The 20,145-nt window shown below is 46.8% G+C and overlaps 1 protein-coding gene across 1 annotated transcript in view; it reads right to left on the bottom strand.

Moving 5' to 3' along the window:
• SIM2 (SIM bHLH transcription factor 2) overlaps positions 1-20,145 on the bottom strand; it is a 60,787-nt gene that overhangs the window by 26,174 nt on the left and 14,468 nt on the right. The window contains exons 4-6 of the mRNA XM_060198696.1: positions 13,924-14,032; positions 8,399-8,484; positions 5,952-6,151 (exon numbers count right to left, since the gene is read on the bottom strand). Coding sequence (XP_060054679.1) covers positions 5,952-6,151; positions 8,399-8,484; positions 13,924-14,032 — 395 coding nt within the window. The remainder of the gene's footprint in view (positions 1-5,951; positions 6,152-8,398; positions 8,485-13,923; positions 14,033-20,145) is intronic.

Below are 20,145 nucleotides of genomic sequence, written 5' to 3'. Positions count from 1 at the left end.
ATTACCTTACTTAGACACAAGTCAACCCAGGCAAGAGTGATCATTAATTTGAAAAGTACTGAGAGAGGGGCCTCATAACATAATATATAAAATGGTTAAACCAACAAGAAGAAATATTGGAGAAATGAACCAGGACAAGAGTCCAGTTAAAATCCCCACAAAGGTTGAAGCACAAAATAATGAAGTCAACATCCAAACACTAGTTAAGGAAATAATCACAGGAGTGAGTAAAGGGTATGAAAGAATTGTCATCAGAAATGCAGAAACAACAAATGAGACTCTGGAAGAAAACACTAATTATCTCAAGGTTATTAGATTTCTGAAAGATGAAATAGCTGAGCTAAGAACACAACTAGTTGAACAAGCTAAAACAGTATCAGAACAGGGTAACAAAATAGATGAACTCCAGAAAACAGAGAGAATAGAATAAATGAGGCTGAAAACAGAATTAGCAAGATTGAGGATGAATTAGAGATAGAGACAACTAAAAAAGAAGTAAGAGATCTCAAAAAGAGATTAAGAGATACTGAAAACAACAGACACCTATGGGATGACTTCAAAAGAAATAATATACGCATTATTGGCTTACCAGAGAGAGAAAGAGAAGGAAGAAGAAAACATTCTTCAGGACATAATAGCTGAGAACTTCTCTAGTCTAGACAACATAAAAGACATAAAGGTTCAAGAGGCCCAGAGGGTCCCAAACAGAATTAACCCAGACTTAAAGAGACCAAGACACATTGTATTGAGAATGCAAAGGAATAAGGATAAAGAAAGGATCCTGGGGAGTCGGGCAGTAGTGCAGCAGGTTAAGCGCATGTGGCGCAAAGCTCAAGGACCGGCAAAAGGATCCAGGTTTGAGCCCTCAGCTCCCCACCTGTAGGGGAGTCGCTTCACAGGTGGTGAAGCAGGTCTGCAGGTGTCTATCTTTCTCTCCCCCCTCTGTCTTCCCCTCCTCTCTACATTTCTCTCTGTCCTATACAACAACAACAACATCAGTAACAACTACAACAACAATGAAAAAGAACAAGGGCAACAAAAGGGAAAATAAATAAATTTTTAAAAATTTTTAAAAAAGGGTCCTGAAGGCTGCAAGAGTAAAACTATCACCAAGCCTACTCTGAAAGAAGTTCTAAAAGGTCTCCTATAAACAGTCAGACCACCATAAATATGCCATATATCAAAACACTCTAAGACTCTATAAGAATGGCATTAATATATCTTCAATCTTTGATATCAATAAATGTCAACAGCTGTTCTCATATCTGACACGATAGACTTTAAAATCAATAAAATTAAAAAAGATAGGGATGGACACTACTTAATGCTCAGAGGATCAGTCAGTCAAGAGGACTTAATAATTATTAACATCTATGCACCCAATGAAAAGCCATCTAAATACATCAAACATCTACTGAAAGAGCTCCAGCAATATATTAACAGCAACACAGTCCTAGTAAGGGGACTTCAACACCCCACTCTCTCAACTTGACAGATCTTCCAGGCAGAAAATCAATAAAGACATGAGGGAGCTAAATGAGGCGATAGATAAACTAGAACTATCGGACATTTTCAGAGTCATTCATCCCAAGAAACTGGAATATATATTTTACTGAAGTCTACATGGGTCATTCTCAAGGATAGACCATATGTTAGGCCATAAAGACAGCATCAGTCAATTCAAGAGCATTGAAATCATTCCAAGCATCTTCTCAGACCACAGTGGGATTAAACTAACACTTAACAATCAACAAAAGATTATAATAGTCCCAAAATGTGGAAGCTCAACAGTACACTACTTAACAACTACTGGGTCAAAGAGGAAATAAAGGAAGAAATCAAATGTTTTGAGAGTTCAATGAAAATGAAGACACAAGCTGTCAAAATATTTGGGACACATCTAAGGCAGTACTGAGAGGAAAGTTCATAGCCATACACGTACACATAAGGAAACAAGAAAAAGCACAAATAAACAGCCTGATTGCACATCTTAAAGACCTAGAAGAAGAAGAAGAAGAAGAAGAAGAAGAAGAAGAAGAAGAAGAAGAAGAAGAAGAAGAAGAAGAAGAAGAAGACAGGAATCCTAAAGCAAGCAGAAGGACAGAAATCACTAAAGTGAGGGCAGAAATAAATAACATTGAAAATAAGAAAACCATACAAAAGATCAACGAAAGTAAATGTTGGTTCTTTGAAATAGTGAACAAAATCAACAAAACTTTAGCCAGACCCACAAAACAAAAAAGGGAGAAGACCCAAATAAATTGGATCATAAATGAAAGAGGGGGTATCACAACAGACACCAAAGAAATTTCACATATTATGCGAGGCTTCTATGAACAACTATATGCCACCAAGCTAGAGAACCTGGAAGAAATGGATGAGTTCCTAGATAGAACTTCCAAAATTAAATAAAGAGGAACTCAATAATATGAACAGATCCATCACAGCCAACGAAATAGAATCAGTTATCAATAACCTTCCCAAGAATTAAAGTCCTGGACCAGATGGTTTTACAAATAAATTCTACAAAGCCTTCAAGGAAGAGTTAGTGCCTCTACTTTAAAAATATATATATATATATTTATTTTCCCTTTTGTTGACCTTGTTTTTTTATTATTGGTATAGTTATTGTCGGTATTATTGATGTCATCGTTGTTAGATAGAAATGGGGAAGACAAAGAGGGTGAGAGGACACCTGCAAACCTGCTTCACCGCCTGTGAAGGGACTCCCCTGCAAGTGGGGAGCTGGGGGCTCGAACCGGGATCCTTATATCAGTTCTTGCGCTTTGCGCCACGTGTGCTTAATCCGCTGCGCTACCGCCCAACTCCCGGTACCTCTACTTTTAAAAGTCTTCCAGAAGATTGAAGACAGAGGAATACTCCCTGCTAGTTTCTATGAAGCCAACATCACTTTGATACCAAAAGCAGACAGAGACACAACCAAAAAAGAAAACTACAGACCAATATCTCTGATGAACATAGATGCTAAAATATTGAACAAAATTCTAGCCAACCGGATACAGCAGTATATTAAAAAGATTGTTCATCATGATCAAGTGGGGTTTATCCCAGGGATGCAAGATTGGTTTAATATACGTAAATCAATCAACATGATCCAACACATCAATAAAAGCAAGACCAAAAAACCACTATGGTCATATCAATAGATGCAGAAAAAGCCTTTGACAAAATCCAACATCCCTTTATGATCAAAACACTACAAAAAATGGGAATAGATGGAAAATCCCTGAAGATAGTGGAGTCTATATATAGCAGACCTACAGCCAACATCATACTCAATGGTGAAAAACTGGAAGCATTTCCCCTCAGATCAGGTACTAGACAGGGCTGCCCACTATCACCATTACTATTCAACATAGTGTTGGAAGTTCTTGCCATAGCAATCAGGCAGGACCAAGGAATTAAAGGGATACGGATTGGAAGAGAAGAAGTCAAGCTTTCCCTATTTGCAGATGACATGATAATATACACGGAAAAACCTAAGGAATCCAGCAAGAAGCTTTTGGAAATCATCAGGCAATAAAGTAAGGTGTCAGGCTATAAAATTAACATTCAAAAGTCAGTGGCATTCCCTTATGCAAACACTAAGTTAGAAGAAGTTGAAATCCAGAAATCAATTCCTTTTACTATAACAACAAACCCAATAAAATATCTAGGAATAAACGTAACCAAAGAAGTGAAAGACTTGTATACTGAAAATTATGAGTCACTACTCAAGGAAATAGAAAACGACACAAAGAAGTGGAAAGATATTCCATGTTCATGGGTTGGAAGAATTAACACCATCACAATGAGTATACTACCCAGAGCCATCTACAAATTTAATGCTATCCCCATCAAGATCCCAACCACATTTTTTAGGAGAATATAACAAATGCTACAAATGTTTATCTGGAACCAGAAAAGACCTAGAATTGCCAAAACAATCTTGAGAAGAAAGAACAGAATGGGAGACATCACACTCCCAGATCTCAAACTGTATTATAGAGTCATTGTCATCAAAACTGCTTAGTACTGGAACATGAATAGACACACTTACCAGTGGAATAGAATTGAGAGCCCAGAAGTAAGCCCCCACACCTATGGACATCTAATCTTTGACAAGGGTGCCCAGACTATTCAATGGGGAAAGCAGAGTCTCTTCAACAAGTGGTGTTGGAAACAATGGGTTGAAACATGCAGAAGAATGAAAATGAACTACTATATTTCACCAAATACAAAAGTAAATTCCAAGTGGACCAAGGACTTGGATGTTGGAGCAGAAACTATCAAATACTTAGAGGAAAATATTGGCAGAACTCTTTTCCGCATAAATTTTAAAGACATCTTCAATGAAACGAATCCAATTACAAAGAAGACTAAGGTAAGTATAAACCTATGGGACTGCATCAAATTAAAAAGCTTCTACACAGAAAAAGAAACTACTACCCAAACCAAGAGACCCCTCACAGAATGGGAGAAGATCTTTACATGCCATACATTAGACAAGAGTTTAATAACCAACATATAAAAAGAGCTTGCCAAACTCAACAACAAGACAACAAATAACCCCATCCAAAAATGGGGAGAGGACATGGATAGAACATTCACCACAGAAGAGATCCAAAAGGCCAAGAAACACATGAAAAAATGCTCCAAGTCTTTGATGGTCAGAGAAATGCATATAAAGACAACAATGAGATACCACTTCACTCCTGTGAGAATGTCACACATCAGAAAAGGCAACAGCAGCAAATGCTGGAGAGGGTGTGGGGTCAAAGGAACCCTCCTACACTGCTGGTGGGAATGTCAATTTGTCCAACCTCTGTGGAGAACAGTCTGGAGAACTCTCAGAAGGCTAGAAATGGACCTACCCTATGATCCTGCAATTCCTCTCCTGGGGGTATATCCTAAGGAACCCAACACACCCATCCAAAAAGATCTGTGTACACATATGTTCTTAGCAGCATAATTTGTAATAGCCCAAACTTGAAAGCAACCCAGGTGTCTAACAACAGATGAGTGGCTGAGCAAGTTGTGGTATATATACACAATGGAATACTACTCAGCTGTAAAAAATGGTGACTTCACCATTTTCAGCTGATCTTGGATGGACCTTGAAAAAATCATGTTAAGTGAAATAAGTCAGAAACAGAAGGATGAATATGGGATGATATCACTCTCCGACAGAAGTTGAAAAACAAGATCAGAAGAGAAAACACAAATAGAACCTGAACTGGAGTTGGCATATTGCACCAAAGTAAAAGACTCTGGGGTGGGTTGTGGAGAGAATACAGGTCCAAGAAGGATGACAGAGGACCTAGTGGGGGTTGTATTGTTATATGGAAATCTGGGTAATGTTATGCATGTACAAACTATTGTATTTACTATTGAATGTAAAACATTAATTCCCCAATAAAGAAATAAAATAAATAAGATAAAAAATAAAGATAATATGAAAATCAAACTATAAAGGCTTAGAACATTGGCTGAGAATGTGTAAATGGGGCATTTGGAAAAAAAATTAAATTGAATAAGATACACTAAGCATCATACAGAAGATTGCAAATAAATCTGGTATCCAGATGTCAAAAGGTGACAGGTCATTATTTTGTTTAGTGAGTATGACAAGGGGCCAGGCAGGGGCACAAGCTGCAGGGCACATGAGACATGCAGAGCACATGAGACATGCAGAGCACATGAGACATGCATGAGGACTGGGGTTCCAGACCCCACCTTCAAGGGGGAAGCGTCGAGTGGCTGGTTATTGCTGCAGGTCATTGTGTCTCTCTGTCTCTCCGTCTCAATCTCTCTCTGTCTCCTATTCTGAGATGGTTCTCTCAGTCCTTTCCTGCCCCCCCAGACCCCATCCTCAACCCCACCGTCAGGGCCTCCAGCCCCTTGCCAGTGGGCTCTGGGGCTCTGAGTGGGGAGTCATGCGCTGGGCTTACCTGGAGTCGAGGAAGATGAGCTTGAGGTCCAGGCTGGCCCGGAACATGAACATGTTACGATGCAGCTTGATCTCCGTGATGGCGCTGGGCGGCAGGGACTGGCCCACGGCCACCAGGCCCACGATCTGGTAGCAGGTGTCGTAGAGCGCTACGTCCAGCACGTACTGGCGGATCTTGAGGTAGCCACTGCAGTGGATGACCTGGGGCGTGGTTGGGGGGGTCACCCATGGAACCTGCCGGAACCCTCCCCCCTGGTCTGGCTCACCCCCTCTCTCTCTCTCTCTCTCTCTCTCTCTCTCTCTCACACACACACACACACACACACACACACACACACACACACACACACTTGCTGGGCTCAGCCTCCACGGAGCTTCCTAAGGAAGCTGCCTCTTGCCAGAGCTCAGGGCTCGCTTCTCACTCACAGGAAGTGAAGAGGAAGAGAAGAAGGAGGTGGAGGAGAAGGGGAAGGAGAAGGAGGGCGTGGAGGGGAAGGAGGAGGAGGAGGAGGAAGAGAAAGAGGAGGAGGAAGAGAAAGAGGAGGAGAAGGGGAAGAAGAAGAGGAAGAAAAGTAGAAGAAAGGGAAGGAAGAGGAGAAAGGGACAGAGGAGAAGGAAGAGGAGAAGGGGAAGGAGAAGGTGGAGGAGGAGATGGAGGAGAAGAGGAAGGAGGAGGAGGAAGAGGAAGAGAAGAGGAAGGAGGAGGAGGAAGAGGAGAAGGAGGAGAAAGAAGACAAAGAGAAGGAAAGGCGAAAGAGGAGAAGGAGGAAGAAGAAGAAGAAGAAGGAAAAGGAGAAGAGTAATTTTTATTATTTCTTTGCCACCATGGTTATTGCTAAGGCTCAGTGCCATGGCCGGTGCGCCGCTATGTTCCACCTCTGGGGAGCCAGAGACGACCCGAACTGCCCCTGCAGCTACAGACAGACTATGACCCACATAGTCAACGACTGCCACCTCTCCAGATTCAAAGGAGGTCTCGAAACTTGACATCAGGCTCAACCTGACGCTGCTGACTGGCTACGGAAGAAGGGCAAACGCTAGAAGAAGAAAGTGCCTGCATAATGAATCCACTGTTCCTGGTGGACATTTCTCCCCTTTCCTCCTCCTCCTCCTCCTCTTTTTTTTTGTTTGAGAATTTATTTATTTATTTATTCATGAGAAAGATAGGAGTGGAGAGAGAAAGAGCCGTACATCACTTTGGTACATGTGCTGCCGGGGATTGAACTCAGGACCTCATGGTTGAGAATCCAATGCTTTATCCACTGTGCCACCTCCCAGACCATTCCCTCTTTTTTTCTTTCTATTTCTATTAGGTAAAACAGAGAGAAATTGAGAAAGGAGGGGAGATAGAAAGGGAGAGAGACAGAGAGACAACTGCAGCCCAGCTTCAACACTCATGAAACTTCTCCTGTGCAGGTAGGGGCCGGGGCCTTAAATCAAGGCCCTTGAGCATGGTAATGTGTGTGCTTAACCTGGTGCACCACTACCTGGCTCCAGAAAAGAAAAATGTGTGTGTGTGTGTGTGTGTGTGTATGTGTGTGTATGTGAAAAAATATATATATATATGTGCATACATTTTTTTATGAAAAAGAATTGCCTTGTGAGTGACCCAGGTTCTAGCCTGGTTCCTACAGAATTGAAAGAAGCTTTGGTGTTGTGGTCTCTCTCTCTCTCTCTCTCTCTCTCTCTCTCTCTCTCCTCTCTCTCTCTTTCACCCTCTCTTTCTCTTTCTTATAAAGAAGAAAGGAAGAGAGGTTGAGCAGTGGCCCACGCGGTTATTGCCACAAATGAGGACCTGGGTTCAAGCCCCTGGTCCCCACCTGCAAGGGGGACAATTCACAGTGGTGGAGTCAGGCTGCAGGTGTCTGTCTGTCTCTCCCTCTCTATCCTCCCCCCTCCCTTCTCAAGGTCTCTCTGTCTCTACCCAGTAAATAAATAGTTTTTTTAAAGAAGAAGGAAAGGAAGCAGAAAAGAAAGAGAGAAAGTAAAAGAAGGAAAGAAAGAAAGAAAGGCAGGGAGGGAGGGAGGGAGGGAGGGAGGGAGGGAGGGAGGATGAAAAAGAGAAGAAAGACTTGCTTTGGTGAGAAAGGTGCTCAATTTCTGCCCACCTGCTTCTCTCTGGAGATGGCGATCTGGGGTGTACAAGCTACTTGGTGGGATGGAGGGGGGACTCACACCACAGACCCCCCCCCAGGATATATTCTTACACCAGGTGCTGAGTCACAGCCAAGAGCACCCTGAGGGCTGGGAAACAGCTCACCTGGCAGAGCACAGCCATCACTACATACAAGGTCCTGGCTGGGTTGGAGCCCAGGCACCACATGGGGTGGAGCACCCTGGACAGCACCAGGGGAAGCTCCACGGATGGTGAAGCAGTGCTGTGGTGTCTCTCTCTCTCCTTCTCCCTCTATGTCCCCCCTTCCCCACCCACCCCCCGGCTGCCCCAACCTTGTATCCGCTACATGTCAGGCCCGCGTTCCTCTTGGCCAGCACACACTTCATGCGCAGAAAGAAGGAGCGCTCGATCTCGTACTCTGAAAGCAGGGCCGGGGGGGTGGGGGGGAGGGCTTCAGGCTGGGCTCCCCCAATCCAGCTCCCCCTGGGGACCACAGTCACAGCCAGGGGGGCTGGGTCCCAGAGAGAGCAGGAGCCTGAGAACTGTCAGCCCCAACTTCAGGGGAGAAGCTCTCACGGGGCCACAGACAGCAGGGCCCGGGGGTGCTGGCAGTGGGAAGGCTGTGAGTCCAGGCCGGAAAGACAGCTCAGCAACAGAGCACGGGACTTGCGGGGTGAGGGCCCTGGGTTCGAACCCCAGTCCTGCTGAGCTGAGGAGCTCTGGGCTTGTCTCTCAGAGAAGCAAATGGAGAGGAATGCTGATTGCTGGATGGGTGTTTCACTCTTGTGAGAGATGTAGGTGGCTAAAGCTGATAAACTTGCAAAAAAGAAAAAAAGCGACCAGGGACAACAAAATAGCTCATGGGATAGTGCGCTGCTTTGCCGTCTGTGTAACCCAGGTTCCAGACTGGCCCCTACTGCACGAAGAAAGCTTTGGAACCATGGTCTCTCTCCCTCCCCCTCCCCCTCCCCTCCCCCTCCCCCTCTCCCCCTCCCCTTCTCCCTCTCCCGCTCCCTCTCCCTGTCTATCTCTCTCTCTCTCTCTGCCTTTTCATCTCAATTTAATAAAAAAGTAGGCCTGGGGAGACAGCATCATGGTCTGCAAGAAGACTCTCCTGCCTAAGGCCCTGAAGTCCCAGGTTCAATCCCCAGCACCACCATCAACCAGAGCTGAGCAGAGCTCTGGTCTTTCTCTGTATATCTTTCTCTTTCTCTCTCAAATAAATAAAAATATAGGGTGAAAAGTGGGGGTTGAGGAGATAGCATAATGGTTCTACAAAAGACTCTCCTGCCTGAGGCTCTAAGGTCCCAGGTTCAATCCCCAGCACCACTGAGCAGGGTTCTGGTCTGTCTGCTTATCTATCACTGCCTATCATTCTTTCTTTATCTCTCTCTCATTAAAAATAAATATGTTTTAAAAAAGTAACTAAGTTGCCTTTTGGACTTTGGGAGAACTGGGGGGGGGGCACAGACTGGTGGTGGAGGGTGTGGTGACTTACTGTGCGTGGGTGTGAGATTACAGTCCTGGAAATTTGTGACTCTCTAAAACCCTGCAAAATCACCAGACTGGAAAGAAAACCTTAAAATCATCTTCATCATCATCATCATCATCCAGGGAGGAGCTAGCCTCTCTCTGCCAGCTGCCAGCCCAGCCACACAGAAGAGAGGGTGAAAGCCACACCCTCCCAGCCCCCTCTGGGTCTCCCCCCTGCTTCCCTCCTTCCTTTCCTTTCCTCCCTCCTTCCCTCCCTCCCTCCCTCCCTCCCTCCCTCCCTCCCTCCCTCCCTTCCTTCCTCCTCCTCTCCCTCCTTCCCTTCTTCCTTCCCCCTTTCCTTGTTCTTTCTCTCACCAGAGCTCTGCTCAGCTTTGGCATGTGGTGGTGCTGGGAATCGAACCTGGGAACATTGGTGCCTCAGTCACAAAAGCATTTGTGTAGAACTCAGGCTTCCCTCCTTTCTCTGCCTGACCCCAAGGCCTCACACAGACCTTTCACCTCATGACTCTAAAGCAGATACGCCTGTGAGGGGGACCTCACCCTCTGAGCATGAAGGGCAGGGTGTCCTATGGGCCAGGGCCAGGTCACTTCACCCAACTAGGCAGCCGCTGGGCATTGGTTAATAAATGACTCTTTAAAGGAAGGTGACCGTGAGGGATGCAAGCGAGGCCTTCTGTCCTTTCCTGAGACCTCCTACCCCCAGGGCAAGGAAAGAGAGCACCTGAAATTGCCCCAGGCCCTCCAGTTGTAGAGGTGGCCATGTTTACCCAGAGTCCTGTGCGGTGGGCTGGGCTCTGTGGGCACAGGGTTCCCTTCTAACATGGTGGCCCATCTCACCATGCCCAGCTCAGCATGGCGGCTAAATGCTCATGGCTAAAAGCATCGCACAGGGCCAGGGAGAGAGCTCAGTGGTAGAGCACAGGACTTGTATGCTAGATGCCCCCAGGTTCAGTCCCCAGCAACGCCCTATGCCACAGCCAAGCAATACTCTGGTCTGTCCTCGTGAAAATAATTCTAATTACAACAACAACAGACGTTAACATCCCCCACTTCTTAACTACACAGTTTGGGTAGTAACCCTTTCCTGCACAAGTACCCCCACAATAGTGGGGGCCGGCTCACACATGGAACAGACGCTGGGCAAGGAATCGGGGTGCATACTCCGTGTCTGTATGCCCCTGGCTATGGGGACAGGTCAGAGCTGGGCCCCCCCTTTCCACCTTTCCAAAGCCATCTTGTTTCTTTAGGGCTGTCACTACATCTCAGGCTTGAACTCCAAGACCAGTGGGGTAGGAGGAGCTCACAAGAGTCCCAACGTGTATTTTTTTAAAAAAAAGAATTTATTTATTTATTCATGAGAAAGATAGGAGGAGAGAGAAAGAACCAGATATCACACTGGTACATGTGCTGCCAGGGATCAAACTCAGGACCTCATGCTTGAGAGTCGAGTGCCTTAGCCACTGCGCCACCTCCCGGACCACCCAACGTGTATTTTATGGACACTTAAAAGGTTTATTTACGGAGCCAGTTGGTGGCTACCTGGTTAAGTGTACATGTTACAGGCAGTGAAACCTTCTCTGCCTCTCTCCCTCTCTATCTCCCCTCCCCCTTAATTTCTCTGTCTGTCCAGCCTCGAGTTGAAAAACAGATTAACAAATCTTTTGAAAGAATGTAAACCAGCACGGAGAGATAGCACAACAACATATGCAATAGACATTCATGCGTCAGACTCTGAAGTCTCAGGTTCAACCCCGGGCACCACCTTCAGCCACAGCTGGACAGCATTCTAGGAAAATAAATAAATAAATAGAAAGATAAGTAAAGTAAATAATCTAGGCACCAGGAGGCGTGGGCACCTTGGGTAGAACACACACTCCTCGTGTTCCAGAACCCAGCTTCGATCCCTCAGCCACCACACAGAAGCAATTGCAGAAGAGAAGCTTCATTAGTGGAGCAGTGCTGTGGGGTCTCCTTTGCTCTTGGCCTCTCTGTCTCTCTCTCTCTACCTCTCTCCCTCCGGGTTGGGGGGGGGAAAGAAAGGGAAAGAGAGAGAAAGAGGTATTTACTAGGAGTGGAGGAATTCTGTAGGTGCAAAGCCCCAGCAATAACCATGGATATATTTTATTTTTTTTTATTTGTGGTAACAGTAGGTTACATGATTGTAGGTGTATAGGTCCACAGCAAACCCACCACCAGAGATAACCACCAGAGTTCTCACAGGCTTAGACACAGTTTGCTTGCTTCATTTTTTTCCCCAAGTTCCTGTGTATCAATTCTCTAGATTCATATATATATTAAAATGTTATTTGGACTGGGACACAGCATAAGTCATGCACAAAGATTTTCAAACCTGAGGCATCAGAGCTCTCCGGTTTGTTCCCCAGCACCACAATCAGCAGAACTGAGCAGTGAAATAAATAAGTGCTCAGATAAAAAATAAAAAAGTAGGGAGTTGGGTGTAGCGCAGCGGGTTAAGCGCAGATGGTGCAAAGCACAAGGACCGGTGTAAGGATCCCGGTTCGAGTCCCCGGCTCCCCACCTGCAGGGGAGTCGCTTCACAGGCGGTGAAGCAGGTCTGCAGGTGTCTGTCTTTCTCTCCCCCTCTCTGTCTTCCCCTCCTCTCTCCATGTCTCTCTGCCCTATCCAACAACAACGACAACAATAATAACTACAACAATAAAACGACAAGGACAACAAAAGGGAAAGTAAACAAATAAATATTTTAAAAATTTAAAAAATTAAAAAGTAAATACATAAACATAAATCTTTAAAAAATATTAAATAAGAACTAAATCCAGGGAGATGGCTCAGAGCAGAGCTCATGCGTGTTCTGTATGAGTCCTGGTGTTGGTCCTTGGCGCTGCCTTAAAAAACAAAAGAAGGGAATCGGGTGGAAGTGCAGCAGGTTAAGCGCACGCACGTGGTGCGAAGTACAGGGACCTTCCTAAGGGTTCCGGTTCAAGCCCTAGCTCCCCACCTGCAGGGGAGTCGCTTCACAGGTAGTGAAGCAGGTCTGCAGATGTCTGTCTTTCTCTCCCCCTCTGTGTCTTCCCCTCCTCTCTCCATTTCTTTTTGTCCTATCCAACAACGACGATGACAACAATAAATAAATAAATATAAAAAAATTAAACAAAACAAAAGTAAAAAACTCTGGGGTGGGCGAGGGTACAGGTCCTGCGATATGACAGCAGAGGAGGACCTAGTGGGGGTTGAATTGTTATGTGGAAATGTCACACACGTGCCAACTATTGTATTTTACTTTCGACTATTAATTAACTATTAATTTAACTATTAAACCATTAATCCTCGAATAAAAGAATTTAAAAACAAAACAAGCACGTGTCTCTAAGACTGTGTGAGAATTCTGGCGGTTCCCTCTTCTCTTTGGGAGGTTGAGGTGACGACACAGGCCTTGGTCGTGGAACTAGCCTCTGTCATCTTACAAGCGTGTAGCCCACTATTCCTCACAAATAAAATAATGGCTCGATTAAACAATGTAAATAAAGGGTGGTCAGGTGGTGGTGCACCTGGTTAAGCACTCACATTACGTGCGCAAGGACCTGGGTTCAAGCCCCTAGTCCCCATCTGCAGCGAGGGGCAAAGCTTCACGAGTGGTGAAGCAGGGCTGCTGTCTGTTTTTCTCTCTATCTCCCCCTCTCTTCTCAGTTTCTCTGTCTCTAGTCAATAATAATAAATAATAAATTTATTTATTAATAAATAAATGAAATAAAATAAAGATTTTAAAAGGTAAATAAAGGAACAAATAAGCAAAGGCCGGTAAGCTCCAGCTATGTGTGTGTGGGGTGGAGGAAAGCGTCCCCAGGGCCCCGGCTCAACTCTGGGTTCCTGGGGCTTCTGTGGGGGGAGCTGGGGGACCCCACCATGAGAGTGCATCAGAAAGAAGCTCCTGGGGGTCAGGCGGTAGCGCAGCGGGTTAAGCGCAAGGACCGGCTTAAGGATCCCGGATGAGCCCCCGGCTCCCCACCTGCAGGGGAGTCGCTTCACAGATGGTGAAGCAGGTCTGCAGGTGTCTGTCTTTCTCTCCCCCTCTCTGTCTTCCCCTCCTGTCTCCGTTTCTCTCTGTCCTATCCAACAACGACAACAACAATAACTACAACAATAAAACAACCAGGGCAACAAAAGGGAATAAATAAATAAATAATTTTAAAAATTAAAAAAGATGTTCCTGCTCACTTGACCCCTTCCTAGCCAGCACCCAACACCCAGCACAGCCTTTGCACAAACTGGGGACACACACAGGCCCCCCAGTGGCAGGTGCTGGGCCTTTATGGGGGGCTTTTGGGGGGCAGAGTCTCCCCCCAGAGCTGCTACATCCTCCCCAACCCCGCCAATGGGCCAGTACCTTGCAGCAGGTGGTGATGCAGTGGCTGGTGGGCGGCGAGGACGGCCGTCATCTCGTCGTGGTCCGAGGGGTGGATGTACTCGTAGATGCTGTTACCTGTGAGCTCCACCTGCAGGGGCGAGGGGACTCAGACACACCCCCCCACCACTCCACAGTTGTCTGGAAATAGTGCGACTACATCCACCCCCCCCCACCCCAGGGCCCCAGAGAGGGAAGCAGCGCCAGTGTGTGGGAGCCGATGAGTGGGCTGAGACGCTGTGGTCTCTCTGCACAATGGAATACTACTTGGCTGTGAAAATTGATGAAACTGAGTGGGGAGAGAAAGCACAATGGTTATACAGAGAGTCTCTCAAGCCTGAGCCTCCAAAGTTTCAGGTTCAATACCCTGAACCATAAGCCAGAACTGATCAGTGCTCTGGTCAACAAAAAAAAAAAAAAAAAGGACGGGACATGTCACCTTGTCATCTGCTACAATATGTGTGGGACTGGAAAGAGGGTCAGACTAAGGGAAACTGAGCAGAAGGACCATGAGAAATGCTGAGTCGTTCCGAGGGAGAGGCATAAGAAGACACAAAGCAACGAGAAGAGCAAGTCCTTGGAATCTGACCGCGGAACTAGGAAGGACTGGGGCAGGGGATGTGGGGTATGTGTGCAAGTCAGGTCCCACAGAAAGTGCCAGGGGCTAGTGGTACGTGGGTGAGGGCTGAGGGGTGACGACACACATTTGGAGAGGCGTGACTCTGCGTTCCTAAAGCACGTACCATCTCATAATCTAGCACTGCCCCATGACCCTGCAGTTCCCCTCCTGGGGATACATCCCAGCAAACCAAGCACACCCATCCAGAAATATCTGTGTACATCTGTGTTCATAGCAACACAATTTGTAATAGCTAAACCCTGGAAGAAACCCAGGCGCCCAACAACAGGTGAGTGGCTGAGAAAGCTGTGGTCTGTACACACAGTGGTGAATACTACTCAGCTGTGGAGAGTGATGAAGTCACCTTCTTCACCTCATCTTGAATGGAGCTGGAAGGAATCATGATAAATGAGATAAGAAAGAAAGAGCCACCAGGTTCCAGATGCCAGCAGGATGCCGACCAGATTCCCCTGGACAGACAACCCCACAATGAGTCCTGGAGCTCCGCTTCCCCAAAGCCCCACCCTACTAGGGAAAGAGAGAGGCAGGCCAGGAGTATGGATCCACCTGTCAACACCCATGTTCAGTGGGGAAGCAATTACAGAAGCCAGACCTTCCACCTTCTGCATCCCACAATGACCCTGGGTCCATACTTCCAGACAGTTAAAGAATAGGAAAGCTATCAGAGGCGGGGATGGGATACTGAGATCTGGTGATGGGAATTGTGTAGAGTTGTACCCCTTTTATCTATGGTTTTGTCAATGCTTCCCTTTTATACATTAAACAATAAAAAATTAAAAAAAGAAAAAGAGAAGGATGAACATGGGAGGATCTCACTCATGGACAGAAGTGGAGAAATAAGAACAGAAGGGGAGACACAAAGCAGAACTTGGATTGGGCTTGGTGGATGGCGCCAAAGCAAAGGACTCTGGGGGGTGATGTGGGGGACTGGGATGGAGGCTTTGGGGCCCTGGTGCAGGTGGTGGAAAGCACTCAAGCTGTGCTTGAAAGTGTTCTGTAGACACTGTCATAGAAGATGAGAAATTTTATCCCTGTGCCAACAACTTTACTTCCTGTCAACCATTAGCCCCTCAATAAAAATGAAAGAGAAACAAAAAAGAAAGAAAGAGAGAAAGAGAGAGAGAGAGAAAGAAAGAAAGGAAGAAAGAAAGAGAGGAAATGAAAGTTTGGAGAGCCAGCTCAGTCGGTGAGTGCCAGGACTTGCATGCCTGAGTCTGTCTCCCAATTCAACCCCCAGGGCTGCACGTACCACACCAAAGCTCGGGCTTATCTGTCTATCTTGCATCTCTCTCAAACGGGAAACTCAACCATATATAAAAATAAGTTAAGTGTGGTCCAGGAGGTGGCACAGTGGCTCAGGACTCGCAAGCGTGAGGTCCTGAGTTTAATCCCTGGTAGCACGTGGACCAGAGTGATGTCTGGTTTTTTTTTCTCTCTCTCTCTCCCTCCTATCTTTCTCATTAATAAACAAATAAAATCTTTTAAAAAATAAAATAAGTTAAGGGGCCAGGTGGTGGTGCACCTAGTTGAGTGCACACATTACAGTGTGCAAGGTCCCAGGTTCAAGTCCCTGGCCCCTACCTGCAGGGTTGCAGGTGCCTCTCTCCCTCTATATCTCCCCCTACCTCTCAATTTCTCTCTGTCTCTATGCAATAATAAATAAATAAAAATATTTTTAAAAAATAAAGAAGTCAAATATTTAACAGAAAGAGAAACACCCCCCCCCAGGACCCGAGGGGCTAGGAGCAGGGTGGAGGGGGGGCGGTGAACTGCCAGGGACAGAGCCCTGTCCTCTGCTCTGCTCCCGGGCCCACCTGGCTGAGGTCACTCCATGCAGCACAGGAGCACAGGACACTGTTCTGCAGGGATGGGGCCAGAGGAGGGACATCCCACCATCAGGATCCTTCAGAAGGTCCCCAGGTCCCTGCCTTCAACCCTGAGAACTAAACCATCATTTCGCAACCTCCAGTGCCACCCCAGGGGTATGCAGAGTTTCCAAGCACACAGTGTAGCACCCCCCCCCCCATGAGCTATCTTAGCATGGCCAGTGCCACGGAATGTTCCAGAAATGCCTCCATGGAATGTTCTAGGAGAGACCACGTGGGAGCCGGGTGACACACCCAGTTGAGCACACGTTACAAAGCACTGGGACCTGGGTTCAAGCTCCTCACCTGCAGTGGGAAAGCTTCATGAGTGGTGAAGCAGGGCTGCAAGTCTCTCTCTCTCTCTCTCTCTCTCTCTCTCTCTCTCGCTCCCTCTTCCCCTCTCGATTTCTGGTGGTCTCTATCCAGTCAATAAATAAAGATAAATTTTTTTAAAAGAAGAAAACATCCTGCAAAGTCATTTCCTGGCAGTGCTGAGTGGATCCCATCAAAGACCAACCATGCAGTCAAGGACACTCAGTCAGCAGCCCCAGGGTCGGGGTGAGGGGTGCCCAGGGCTGGAACTTAAAAGGAAGCCAGCTAGAGGGAGCCCCACCTTGGGAGGAGCACCCAGAGCAGACGCCTGTCCCCAGCCACCCCCGTGTTGTGTTATTTTTGATAAGCCGCCGTGCCTCACAAGTCCTTGGGAGGCTCAGCTCTCAACATGATCCCCATGAGGAGACAGCCTTGTCCCCTGCCACCTCACGCAGGGGACAGCCCCAGCCAGTGGCTAATGGGTCCCAATCAGCAAGGAGGCCAGGGGCCAGGCGGAGGGAAGAAATGGCTCCTAGCTGCATAGCACCTCAGCCAGTTCATGCAATAGGGACGAGGTGACAGTCACCTCTTTGTGCAGGACAGAGGGCTGGTCCCTGTCTCTGCTTCCTGTTTTATTCATGCAATGTTTCTGCCTGGCAGACAGACAGCCCCAGTACAGAGACCAGTTCTTCCAAATCTCCCTCTTCCCAGGGATCCGAAAGGACATTCACTCAACCAGCAAAAAGGGCTTACGTGACTTCATGTGTAAACAATTTTTTTTAAAGGAGGGTGAAGGGAGCAGCTGAAGAAATAGCTCAGCTGATGGAGAGCAGGACTTGTGTGCCTGAGGATCCCGGTTCAATCCTTGGCACCGCATGTGTGTGATTCTCTCTCTTTCTCTCTCTTTTTCTCTCTTGTGTGAAACACTCTCTGTCATATAGACGGAAGTTAAACAAATCATTTATTTATTGGAGAGAGACAGAGAGAAATTGGGGAGGAGGGGGAGATGGAGAGGGAGGCAGAGAGATACCTGCAGCCCTTCTTCACCATTCGTGAAGCTTCCCCTGCAGGTGGGAAGCAGGGGCTTGAACCTGGGTCCTTGAGAATGGTAGCATGAGTGTGCAACCAGATGCACCACTGCCTGATTCCTAAACAAATCTTTTAAAAAAGAAAAAATGGAGGAGTCGGGCAGTAGCACAGTGGGTTAAACACATGTGGTGCGAAGTGCAAGGACCAGTGGAAGGATCCTGGTTCGAGCCACCGGCTCCCCACCTGCTGGGGGGTTGCTTCACAGGCGGTGAAGCAGGTCTGCAGGTGTCTGTCTTTCTCTCCCCCTCTCTGTCTTCCCCTCCTCTCTCCATTTCTCTCTGTCCTATCCAACAACGACGACATCAACAACAACAACAATAATAACTACAACAATAAAAAACAACAAGGGCAACAAAAGTGTAAATAAATATTTAAAGAAGAAGAATAAATGTAGGTGGGGTGGGGTGGGCGGTAAATAGCATAATGGTTATGTGAAGACACTTTCAGGGAAGAATTTTGTCCGGAAGTATGCCCAGTGCCATACTGTAGAAAAGGGAGGCAGGGTGGGGGTGGGGGCAGACAGCATAATGGTTTTGCAAAGACATTCTTAAAAAAAAAAAAAAAGCGCAAAGCACAAGGACAGGCATAGGGATCCCGGTTCAAGCCCCCGGCTCCCCACCTGCAGGGGAGTCGCTTCCCAGGCGGTGAAGCAGGTCTGCAGGTGTCCGTCTTTCTCTCCCCCTCTCTGTCTTCCCCTCCTCTCTCCATTTCTCTCTGTCTTATCCAACAACAACGACATCAACAACAACAATAAGAACCACAATAATAAAAACAACAAGGGCAACAAAAAGGAATAAATAAATAATTTTTTAAAAGGCTTCATTAAAGTAATTCAATAGTGTTTGCAAAGATTCCCTTCCCATCACAAGGGTGGGAGAGAGGAGGAGGAGGAAGAGGAGGAGGGAGAAAGAGATGGAGGAAGAGGCAGAGGAGAAAGGAGAAGGAAGCAGAAGGGGAGGAAGATGAGAAGGAGGAGGAAGATGAAGAGGAGGAGAAAGGAGGAGGAAGTAGAAAAGTAGGGAGAGGAGGAGGAAGAGGAGGAAGGAGGGGAGGGGTGGAAGAGGAGAAAGAGGCAGCCTATGAATTTTAGGACTTGGTTTCTCAGCCCTGCCCTCGGCAGCCCACAGATCGACCAGAACACTCCAAGGAAGCACGTGGGGCTTCAAACACCGGAAACAGTTTTAGGGAACAAATTCTGGATGATGGCACAGTGCTGACCTTGACTCTGAGTTCTGGTTGACACGGCGTTTCCTGTATTTACACATCTCTGTGCTTTTCAACATGGAAGGAAATCTGACCACCTTCCCCCAGAAGGATGGGGAGGGGGACGACAGGGTTGTTGCTGTAAAAACTCCCTGGTCTCCTGTAACCACCTGGCTGGAGCAGCGATGGAGTGGTGATGTTTGTGTTTGCAGAGAGCCTCCCCAGTGCACGGCTGATGGTTCTCGGCTTAGAGCACCTTTTTGTTCTTTATGTTTTGCTGAGTTGCTTTTGCTGCTGCCAAGGCTGAGCATCTGATCAATCCTGCACACAGACTGGAGGGGTTCTGGTGGGAAGGAGAGCTCCCCCTTCCCTGCTCTGCTTGAGACGGAGGCCTTTGGTTGCTGACTATGGTAAATTAAGCATTTTAAAATAAGATGGTTTGGGTTTCAGGGTTTGAGTTATGTCAACAAACATAAAACCCCCATCCTTGCTCTTGATTTCCAAAGTGAAAGGATTAGGTCTTGGGACCCCAAACAATGGCTGGGCTGTTTTAATGGCTGTGCTTCCGGCCCTGATCTCAAACATTAGACTTGCCTTTATGTGTCTCGTAAACAGCGATTTCATACATATCTATTTATATGTGAACACGTATACTGGTTACCCAGATGCTGTGTGATGTTTGCAGCTCTGGCAAGAAAGTGGAAACCGGAGGGCACTTAAAAGCCAGGAAACAAAAGCAGGACAGGCCGGCGGAGAAAGCCCTTCTTCTCCTTCTCCTTCTGTTTCTCCTTTTCCTCCTTCTCCTCCTCCTCCTCCTTCTTCCTTCTCCTCCTCCTTTTTCTTTTTCCTTCTCCTGTTCCTTCTTTTTCTTCTTCCATCTTCCTCCTCCTTCTCCTCTTTCTTCTCCTTCCTCCTCCTCCTCCTTCCTCCTTCTTCAAATATGAGTTGATTACATTAACCAAAAAACCGTGGGTGGAAACTAACCACTTAATAAGCCTTGCCTGCACAGCCCCTTTCCCCAGCTCCGCCTCTCCCAGACGACAGAAATCTGTTCCTGTGAATGGCTGGACACTGCTTTCTGTGTACCCTCAGGTC

The sequence above is a fragment of the Erinaceus europaeus genome, chromosome 9 (genome assembly GCF_950295315.1).
Source record: "Erinaceus europaeus chromosome 9, mEriEur2.1, whole genome shotgun sequence".
NCBI classification, from domain to species: domain Eukaryota; kingdom Metazoa; phylum Chordata; class Mammalia; order Eulipotyphla; family Erinaceidae; genus Erinaceus; species Erinaceus europaeus.
Note: the sequence above shows the minus strand (reverse complement) of the source record. Positions and strands in the feature narration are given on the sequence as shown.